This window comes from Seriola lalandi, unplaced genomic scaffold (assembly GCF_002814215.2).
Source record: "Seriola lalandi dorsalis isolate HSWRI2012SDOR001 ecotype SW California unplaced genomic scaffold, Sedor1 jcf7180002001041, whole genome shotgun sequence".
NCBI lineage: Eukaryota > Metazoa > Chordata > Actinopteri > Carangiformes > Carangidae > Seriola > Seriola lalandi.
This window is the reverse complement of record NW_019471700.1, coordinates 1-11,382: the sequence shown is the minus strand read 5'-3', so window position 1 is coordinate 11,382 and position 11,382 is coordinate 1. Positions and strand designations below refer to the sequence as shown.

Sequence of the window (11,382 nt, the reverse complement as noted above, 5' to 3'; positions counted from 1 at the left end):
CTTTCCATAAATGAGCATCGCTATCTGAAAAGGAGGAAAACTGCACTGGAACAAAAAATTCTCTCAACCCACTGGCAGATTTTTTTCCTTCTTGTTGTGAGTCTGAAAGGCTTAAAATGAAACTATATGGCTTGCTATGCAGGATGACTTTGCAGTGTGGCAGGTGCAAGGGCAACTTTGGCTCAAAACACTGTGTGCTCTATAATCCAGCCTACAGAAGCTCAGACTACATTTCACTTTTTTGACATTTGTATAAGTTTTCCAGTGGCAGCACAGCACAATGTGTCCACATCCACTCATTTTGAACCACAAGCTTATGTCTTGATTTTATTTTTTCAAAAGTACTGTGATGTTGCATCCAGCAGGTTTTGCATTAAGCAACTCTTAACATTCATCAGGCTGAGAAGCGTGGGTAGAAAAGCCTGAATAGAAAACAATAATAACACTATGGCGTAAACATCAGCATCAGTTTTCTGTTATTTGCATTTGTTCAAACAATAAAGAAAAAAGAAAATATTTGATTTAGATTTTTGCTTCGTATTTTTAGCCATAAGATCTGCACGCGCTCTGTGCACTGTGACTCTGCAAAGAACATTGTCTTAACAGTAATCCATCAGGAAACATGGCAGCATTCAATAACTATAAGCTATCAAATATGAGGGACAAAAAAAATGACCCACAACCTGACACCAGCTCTCACTTCATTTAAAATTACCATCAATCATTTAGCAACAGCAGAGACATGCTTTCATACTGTCAGAAGAGTGTGAAAGTACATTCCCACCTGTCCAGCCATGAACTGCCCGAAGCCCGGAGGGAACGTGAGTGTGGAGACGAGCAGGGTGACGAGTGCAGGATACACCAGACGCCTGACAGGGAGAGAGGGACTGCGGGGTCATTAATGGGTGTGCTTGTCACGCTGTATGTGCATTCTTGATTTCTGGGTGGTGACGATGGAAAGGCTAAAAATAGCTCCCTGTGATGTGGGTGAAACTGACCCAATTTGTACAAGGACTTTACCTAAATATCCCAAAACTACATTAACATTGTGACACAAGACACCAAGCCAATTTTAAACACAAGATCAGGGGCACATGAGCAAGATTTTGATCTCTCCTGGATGTAATTACAGTTTAACATGTCGAAATGTGGCTTTTCTAGATTCATGTTTAATATTTTTCAGGATTTTAAAAGGAATAGTTCAAAATTTTGGATAAATACACTTATTTGAGAGTTAGATCAGAAAATGTGAAAATATGATGCTGGAGCCTGGATACAATTAGCTTAGCACAAAGACTGTAAACCAGGGAAAAAGGCTAGCCTGGCTCTGTCTGAAGGTAAATTAATGTGCTTACCAGCACTTCTGGAGCTCATTAATACATAGCCCAGACATAACATGTTCATTAGTGAGATTTAGAGGTGCTAGGCAGAGCCAAGCTAGTTGCTTCCCCCTATTTCCAGTCTTTGTGCTAAGCTACGCTAACGAGCTGCTGGCTGTCGCCTCGTATCTAATGTACAGAGGTGAGAGTGATTCAATCTTCATAACTAACTCTCAGTAAGAAAGCTAACCAGTGCATTTCCCAAAAGGTCAAACTGCTCCACTAAGTGTTAAGGTTCTGTTTAACATGAGGGTTCAGATACTCACTTCCTCAGTAAGAACTTGTTAATAGTCTTCTGTTTCCTCATGCACTCTACAATCAGCCGGTTCAGGTAGACAAACAGAGCGCCACCAAAACCACAGGCAATCCTACAGACAGACAAAGACACACATGTTTGGTCGGTTGAAGGTGAAACAGATGAGCATCCTGGGACAAAACAAAACCTGAAACACAATCACTCCACTAACACAGCTTCAGCTTTGCTTCACCTGGTTAAGTCAGTCACTTTTTCTGAGGCTCTTTGACAGGAAGCCAAACAATGTTTATTCATTGTTTTCTCTATTGCAGTATTTTGGCATCAAACAAATCAAATATGTAATCACCGGAGGCAAAAACTAATTTCATGCCTCGTTCATCGAATACAAATCAACCTTCAGACTCAGTACGGGAATGTGAATGTGGAGGGAGAGGCTGAATAAGAGCGCTCTCCTTGTTAACCCAGGCGCCAAACTGCTCTAGGATCAGTTTAATGTGGCGTCAATCCAGAGAAACACACTCACCCGAGTATGGCGAACGCTGGCAGCTCCTGAAGGTCAAACGGGAAGTCCAGACGGAAACGAGTCTTAAAGAGAGCAGTGATGGTCTCTGAGGAAAAAAGAGGATTGTTCTCACTGTGTGGAGACTCTACAGCAAAATGTCATTACACTGACTATTAATATAATATAATATAATATGGAGATTTTTTATCATCATTGTTTCAGAAAACAGAAAACACACATAATGACACAGGTACAGTCACAAACACACAGAAATACACAAACACAAGGTAGGAAAAGGACATTAATAAACGGACAGAACAAGTCTTTTTTTATGTCTTACCTTCCTCCTGATTCCACACTGCCAGCACCCTGAATATGAAGGCACTGAAGGTGGCAGCAAAAAAGCCCCTCCAGTAGTTTCTCACAGCAAAAAACGTTGAAGTCACCTCAATACTGAACAGCACCCCTGCATCACAGAAACACACATATTTATTCCCACACAAAGGCTTCACAGAACCATTTCTTGATCACACTTTAATCACATATCCTAGAGAGCATCATTATTAGGGCTGCAGCTAATAATTACTTTCATTATTGATCAATGTGTTGATTATTTTGTCTATACAATAACAGGAAATAGTATAAAATACTATTCTTATTTCCCAATTTCCCACAACCCCAGGTAACATCACAGCCTAAAACACAAAGATATTTAGTTTACTCTTATTTATAACAAAGAAAAGTGTCAAATAATCAACAGCTCTGATAATTATAGCTAAATGTTTTTGGTTTGGCAACATTTAACACATCGTCCCACAGGCCTCCACATTTATAGGCAGTTCTCTCCGGTCATAACTAGCATTCAGCACACCTTGAAATAAGACAACACAGTAATTTCTACCTTCTCTCTTGACCTCTTTGTGTTGTTCATTGTTTTGAAAAAGCTCCATTGCATGTGTATGAATCCTCTCTCTGGTAAGTGAATGTCTAGTATATATTGTACTGTATGTCAGTGCGATCTGGTCAAGTTGATTGAAATGAATGAGGCATGGTGTCAATCATGTGCCAAAAACAAGCTCCACTTGCATCTTGATGTGTAGCCACAAGCATCTATTCTATTCTACTCTGCGCAAACAATACACACAGGAATCTGACAAAATAATCATAACTCAAGGCTTTCTTGCTGGCTTTTTTTGGTCTTCATTATCACAGCCTTGATCAGCAGATGACGTGAGAAAGACTGTGTTATGCCACTCAAAGCTTTGGGAAAAAGCTAGTAAGAGGACCTTGAGTTTGTTCAAAGTATTATCTCAAAGTGCCTGACACGTTTCATGGAAATTTTTTGTGTACAAAATATAAATTTTTTCTAAAGGTGGTCTCATAGAAAAGTTCAAGATAAATTTTGAGATACTGTTTTCAAGGTCAAAAGGGTCTTTTAAGCCAACATGAAAGGGAATTCCTTTCAGTGCTAAGAAGAAAGAAAATTAAATTTGAACATTTACATTTCCAAGACAAGTGGGCAACTCCATCTGCTGAGTAAGACTGTTTGATAGAGATTTACATGGCGCTGATAGGTTTAATCAGCCTTGTGCAAACTCATTTGGCAAGGGCTTGAATGTAACAGATGTTCATTTGCATGTAAAAGTCCGGCACTCCAGCTTTAAAGATACCTTGATGTGGACTAAAGTGAATGATCAAGTGATTTTTGACCTGACTGTGGCACCAGGGGAAAGATCACAGAGTCATCAAAAATATTGGGAAACATTCTTTGACATGAATATTCATGAACAATTTATTCTGGCCAGTAGCTGTTGAGATAGAGTATGCCGCTCTGGATGAGAGTTAGACTGATGGACTGACCAAGAGTGGCATCCTCTGCTGCCAGCGGGGTAAATATTCTCCTCATCTAATTAGCTCCCATAATTATCTACCATAATTAGATACCATTCAATCAGAGGCTGCAGTCATGTTGTCTTACCTCCAATAGGGGCAGCGAAGCAGCAGCCCACACCCACTGCACAGGCAGCTGACAGCATCTCTGTGTTCCTCAACTCGTTCTGTCCGAACAGAATCAGATATACACACAGATAGACACACACACACAAACAGAGCCGTGCATTCAAGAAAATACACACACACACACACACACACACACAAATCCCAACAGGTGTACATGTACGTGCAAATGCCACAAACACACAATACACAACAAATGCATTTGTCATGAAAAACCAAAGTCACCAACTGTTTACAAATGCAACAGTTTTATTGTAGAGCTGCTGCTGAATCTTCTCACATTCATTGAGATTACATATATGAGCGGTGAGATATAGGAGGCCAGAATTGAAAACGCAGGACTGTGTGCTGAAATCATGGAATGAGATGTTTGTATTCAAGCAAAGGCAACACAGATCGATGCCTCGCTGCGACGGTTCACTGAACAGGATCAAACACAGCGCAGACAAATGGAAAGGCATCAATCTATCTCAGCCTCTGAAATGGGCAGCATGGATTATTAATGTAGATGGAATTGGCAATAAAGAAGTTATCTGACTCATGCGTTCATACCTTGCATCCCTCAAAGGGCTCTTCCTTTAGTGGTAAAAGTGAAAAAAAAAGAAGAAGAAAAAAACAGACAGAAATATGTGTGAGTGCCATCTGTGTGAGTGGAGAGGTTACCTTTTTTTATCCTCCTCCTGGAAGACATCCAACTCATTATCCAAGCCACACAGAATCAAACAAGCAGCGAATGAGCTTCGGCAAACACCGTCTTGATTCCACAGTGGACTGAATTAACATGTTCCCAGACTGATCATGTTTAATGGCCGTGGTCGACCCCTGGACTACTTGAGTCTCTCTAACTGTGCCTTTCTTCCTCCGCATCCCTCAAGTCTATCTTCCTCCATTACTGATGGGAGTGCTGGTGCTGTTGGTACAAACAGAGGAGAGCTCTCCCAGAAGGAGACGTACAGCACATTGTCCAGTGCAGAAAGAGACAGGAGCCCGGGGTGAGGTCTCACATGAGTGGAGGCGAGAGTGTATCCTGGAGAGTGGCAGAAAGTCAAAGAAATGTCAAAGACTTTTCATCGTGCAGCTGTGTTTGTGTTGTTCTTTCGGTTTTCTTTCTTCGTTTTCCTCCTTTTCACTCACTTTTGACTTTTCTTTTCAATTTCCTATTAGCTTCTATCATTTAAAACTGTATTTTCCATATATTTTGTATTCACTTTTATAGCTGCATAACCAGAACTATAAATAAATTATGTATATTTCATATGATACTTGACTGATACTACTTGACTCTTACTTCTGCAAATATCTATATATATATATATATATATATTATATATATATGCACAGTTTCATACACATGTTCAAGTCATGTCTAGTACAATAATGTACATAGCTTCTGAATTGCCTTGTATTGTTGTATGAGTTATTTTAGATTAGTTTAAGGGTTAAAGGAAAAATCCACCCTAAAACATTGCTGACGTCCTGAGCACATTTTATTGTTTAATTACTTTTTTTCTCACAGATAACTCACCACACGTTGATCATACGAACATTTTCAACTACATTACATGGTAAACAAGCATTTGAAATAAGTCCCTCAAGGTAAATTCAAACAAAATGTCTATTTAGAAACCGCCATTTGGCACATTTAGTAGTGAGGCATGAAGGGCAGATGGCCAAAGAAGTGGTTAGCATTAGAAAGGTCCCCTGGTTGATCCCCAAATTGTCGATGGCTAATGAAGTAGTCCTTAACCCCTCAAATGCTCCAGTGGAGCGGGTCATTGGCCAACAGATGAGACTGTGGTTGTACTGGGCAGCTTCCAGGAACATGTATACAGGAAACTGTGCGAGTGTGAATGGGCTGTTCCTGAAAAGAGAGCACTGGTCTCCCTCCATTAAACACAGGGTAAAAAAAGAAATACAGTTATTCCAGCTTTGACTGAGGGGAGGAAGGCAAAACTTCTACAGGTACGGTGTAAAGCAGAACAAGTTCACTGATCATTAATTCAATTAATGATGATTTATTACACTCATGAATGAATCATCATCAGATGAGGGAGATTATTGGAAACAACACTTCAGTACAGGGCTGTAGCTGCAGTTTAGAACGACTGAATTCACCTATGAAACTACCCAAACTTCTTTTTTTGATTTCACGCCTACGAGAGGACATTTAGCTGAAATGATGAATGCTCCAGTTAGAGGCATAATCAGTGAATGTCCCCAAAGCTCAGTAACTGAAACAAGTTTGAATTTGTGCATCTATTTGCCTGAAAATTTGTGGAAGAGTTTAAAAGGTGCTTACCATTTTCACCATGTAAATCCCCCCAAAAACAGCAGCCATGAATTTGCTCAGGAGAGCGGCGCAGAGGCTGGCAACGTGAACGAAGGGTCCCTGAGAGGGAGGGCAGGGGAGAGAGATAAGGATGTTAGCAAACAGGTTGTGACTGAAAGCACATTTTAGCGCTGAGCAGAACATGCTGTGCTCAAGTTCAGGGGCATTACTCTAAACCTTTGCTAGATTAAACCCAGCTCAGATTCAGTTCAAACAACTTTATTATCCCCCCCAAATGGGAAATGCAAGTGTTCTTAGCAGTAAATCACTCTTTTATTTTCGCAGCCATGACTATAATGATTCTAGAGGATTATTATATCCTCTTGACAAGAAACTTCAAAAACTGTCAAGCTATCTGTCTCGTGTTATGCGATCGGAGGAGATGAAGGAAAAATAAACCCTCTACCTCCTTCCCCAGGGGCATCCCACTACCCAGGGCACAGGTCAGACCAATGACTTTGGCCACAAACGTCTTGAAGGTCAGGTACTCCTTCAGGACCACCCCCCTCAGTATCGTCTTCATCTCAGGAATACCTGAACCTGGAAAATGAAAACAAAGAAGTGCCAGGTGGGATGATGGATTGGAGAAAAAGGATGAGTTGAAAGAGAGCAATTACACAGAGAGGGGTGAGAGGAATAAATGAAGAGCAAGGGGTGGCGGTGGGGGTGGGGGGGCTGATTGATATTCATGTAGTTTTCTGTATGCACATCTCATCAGAGGTATATTTTAGGAAACGTACAGCACGTCCTTGGAGGCCTTATGGTGCATTATAGGGCCAATTACATTATCCAAACACAGAAATGTGACCATGAATTAGAGATAGGAATACATATGTTTATGCATAAATTATTTAAGTTTGTGTGTGTGTATGTGGGTGTGTGTGTGTGTTTGTGTGTGTGTGTGTGTGTGTGTGTGTGTGTGTGTGTATGTGTCTTACCCACAGCCTGCGGCGCCAGTATCTGTGTGAATCCCGCTGAGAAAGTGATGAGAACTACAGGGTAGGTGACCCAGGCGATGTACTGCAGAAGCATGTTACTGTCCAGTCCACCATACATCCACTTCTGTGCTGCACATACACACACACACATAAGTAGCTTCATCACAGTACAATGCAGGAGAAAACTAAATCATTTAACAGACAATTCCCACATCTATCAAGATTTACCCTTATTCATGGATTTTTCTTCACCTTTAGCAGCCTGGTGGCCTCCCCCTCCTCATTCATCATTTAGCTCTCCTACAGTCAAATTTACCATTTAAAAAGGAGGAGGAGGAAAATCTGCTTGGATCTGCTACAGCTACAAATGAGAATGCAACTATTTTCTCCACCTGCTCACCACCTGAAAACATATGCAACAAGTTGTCATTTTCTTTTCAAAAAACATCCTTCAGAGTGGACACATTTCGAAACACCTGCCTTGCACTGGGTGGGGAAAGCATTTTTCCACTTTCCTATGTGTCAAATCACCTCGTGACCGCTTCAGAGCCCCGTGTGACGACTCATTTTATATGTCAATATAGCCAAGCACACAACAAACAGCAGGTGTTGTTACTGAGCTGTATGTATGCTTGACCACTTTGCGACCATAAAATAGCGACTCCATTGTCTCAATGCAGAAAAAACTGTTTGCACGGTGAACTGGTTGTGTTTCAAATCCAGATCGTCTGCTCATTCAGTGATCGCACAGCAACGACAGAATCTTGTAAATCGCAGAGAGCAGGAAGAGACTAAACAGAGGTTTAACCAGAGTATCTGTCCCTCTCTTCACCAGATGTTGGCTGTGATAAACTGTTTTGTTGTCTGCCTGTGTTTGCAGATTCGTCAAGTTTTGCGTGGATGTGAATGGAGCTCTTGATGCACAGGTGAATAATCTCTCCAAGAGTGAAGAGAAAAATCCACAGCAAAATGTAATTTTCTGAGGATTTTTTTCCCTCTTTTCTACATTTGTGCCACACATCTGGAGAAACACTGCACAAATTGTTGTGTTTAGATTTTGTTTTTCAAATGTACAAGTATATTAACCACCTGCAGTAAAAGTAGCAGTTTTGCCACTCTGTTGTTATTTTGATTATTTACAGATTTCTTATTGGCATGAGAAAGAGGACCTAAAACTTAAATCTAAAAAGAAAATATAAAAAATCTTTGTGTATTTATTGGAATTTATAATTTTATTAAGGTCAAAATATTTCTAGTTAATTTATTTTTCTAAACCAGAAATCTGCATAATTTTCCCTGCCTGGCAAAAAAAATGGCACTTTATTACAACAGTCCTACATTCACCGCCCATCCGTCTCTCCAACTCCATCCTCTCTCTATCCTGCTCTCTGTCTCTCTCCTACCTTCTTGGCAGAAGGCGATGGCGTAGTCCATGACCCAGCTGACCAGAGCCATGAGCAGCCCCAGCAGAATGAGGAAGATCCAGTCTTCGCCCACCCGCGAGATCAGGAACTTCTGGCAGCGAGACGCACACACTGAGGGCGCAGAGACAAAAAGAGAGCTGAAGGGAAAGAAAAACAAAAGCAAACTCTCTGAACTGAATCTTCACGATGTGACGGGACTACAGAGAGATACAGGTCAGTGTGAGACTCAAAGAACCAGCAGTGTCAGAGACGAAGGAGAAGAAAGAGGAGAATATGTAACGACAGAGGAGAAAAGGAATGAATGGAAAGCTTTAGGCAAGAGAAGACGAGGAAAGTATGCAGTATTTCAAACACACGGGCAATTCAAAGTGCTTTATGTAGATACTGTAATACATCAGACAGAAACTTACAATAAGAGAACATAAAGTGCATACAACATAATACTGACAAAAAAAAAACAAGATAAGTTAAGGTATAAGTGCAAGGAGGGGTTGAGCAATATGATAACATATATAAGGAATATATTTGATATGTATTTTCACCAGACTGTGATCGCTCTCAGTTTAATATTACCAGTTAACAGTGTGTGGCTGCTTTTTCGAATGCAGTTTCCAGAAATATTACTACATTCAGTACATTTATGTATATTACATTTGTTATATAAAATTACATATTTTGTGATAGAAGATTTATTAAACCTCTAGTGCATTCAAGCAAGTTGGGTCAAAGGCAGCGGAGTATACACAAGTTTGGATTTAAAGATTGTTAAAAATCAAGGTAAATCTTATATCTTCTGAAATTTTGTACCAGTTATGTGGTAAATAAATGATAGTTCTATCAGATGAGGGTCAGAAAATCATGTCAGGAGATGTTGGGATCTTTGTGAGGACTCCCAATGAGATGACGTTGAGGGACGCCTGAGAAAAGGCCATTACATTAGTCTAACATGGTGGAAATAAAAGCCTGGACAAGTCATGATTGGACGTGAATCCTGTAATTATTTATGAGAACAAATAAAGGAGGGGCGGGAATTCAATCATACTCCTGCTGTGTTGAATAAAGGATCCAGTTTCAGATGAAAACTAAAGAAAATTGGGGATTGATAAACACAAAGAGCAGAGTGGACACTGAGATATTGTGTATTTACCAGGTGCGACTGAGCAGCGGAAGAACAATAACAAAACTAAAGGAGGTTATTTTGTGGTGAATATGATGAGAGTGACAGCATCACTTTATCTTCATCCACCTCAAACATGAGAATACGGAGACAAAACAAAGCTGGGTCACGGTTATAAATTCTAACCATTACATTATAATCTATAACTCTGAGCTAGGTCAGCTAAAAGAAGCATCACTGGACTCATTTCCTCTCGCTTGTCTGCGGACACTGCCAAAGCCTGGAATTCACTTCAATATCCAGAGCATTCATAGATGTGCCCATCCCCAGGGAGGCTAAAAATGTGCTACTAACACATTTGCCAGATCCATATTTCATAAAAACGTAAAAGTCAAGATACCTTTTTTTAATTTTTTAATTTATTTTTTAATTTAGTGACGTTTGTCATTGAGAAACAAACAGAGCAACAGATGTGTGGATGACGGTAAACACTGTGATGGGAAAGAAAAACATAGAGAGAGACAGGAAGACATGGATCAGGCAGACCATGCTGCTTAAAGGATAAAGCCAGTGATACCAAAACCAACAGTGTGCATATTCTACTAACAAAAGCCAGACATGGATTGTTCTGTGCCACAGACCTCCATTACATTCTTGTTCAAAAAACTATAAATGAGCCACACAGCTTTACTTTCTGACATGTAAGGCTGCAACTAACAATCATTTTTATCATCACATTTTTCAAGGTCATGATGTCGAATCGCCATCATCTTGTTTTGACTGTACAACAGCCCAGAAATACTCAATTTCTCATGTAAGACAAGTAAAAACAGTAAATTCTCAGTCTTCAGATGGAACCATCAACGTTTACTTGGACAAATACTTAATTAATCTGCAAGTTATTTTCACTGAATCATATTATTTATAGACATAATAAACAATATAATAAATTTAAAAGAGAGAGTCATTGCAGCAGTCTTTCTGGTGCAGGAGTCAGATCACGGGGGGATGCCAAGGCTCCCAAGGGAAGTGGGGCACAACTGTGTGCATGACGGGGCAAGCTGCCCGGTGGCTAGGCCACCTGCTGGATGGCAAGTTGCCACCAGAGAACATGCACATGGAGCGCACATGCAAACACACTCATGTGCAGACACACCCCGTCACACAGAGGACACAGACTTTTCTTTTTTAAAAAAAGGAGGAACATTTTATAGAGAAATATTTAGAGATAAACCTGTCAGTGAAATTTAGAGTGCCATGTTCTTCACTGGATCTATGATTTTTATTTCACAGTTCATTGGACATTCTCGTGTGATAGAGGCTGAGGAAAGTCCCCTTCCCACAGCTTCTTTGTCTCTCTCTCTCTCACACACACACACACACACACACACACACACACACACACACACACACACACACAC

The 11,382-nt window shown here is 40.4% G+C and overlaps 1 protein-coding gene across 1 annotated transcript; it reads right to left on the bottom strand.

Moving 5' to 3' along the window:
- Positions 1–784: 784 nt before the first annotated feature.
- On the bottom strand, positions 785–8,955 carry LOC111663523 (chloride channel protein 2-like; the record flags this gene model as incomplete). Its single annotated transcript, XM_087176297.1, has 9 exons — positions 785–869; positions 1,646–1,747; positions 2,159–2,243; positions 2,478–2,603; positions 4,116–4,194; positions 6,462–6,542; positions 6,889–7,022; positions 7,421–7,549; positions 8,824–8,955. Coding segments are annotated over 9 exons (953 nt in total), but the record flags the coding sequence as incomplete, so codon positions are not given.
- Positions 8,956–11,382: the final 2,427 nt, after the last annotated feature.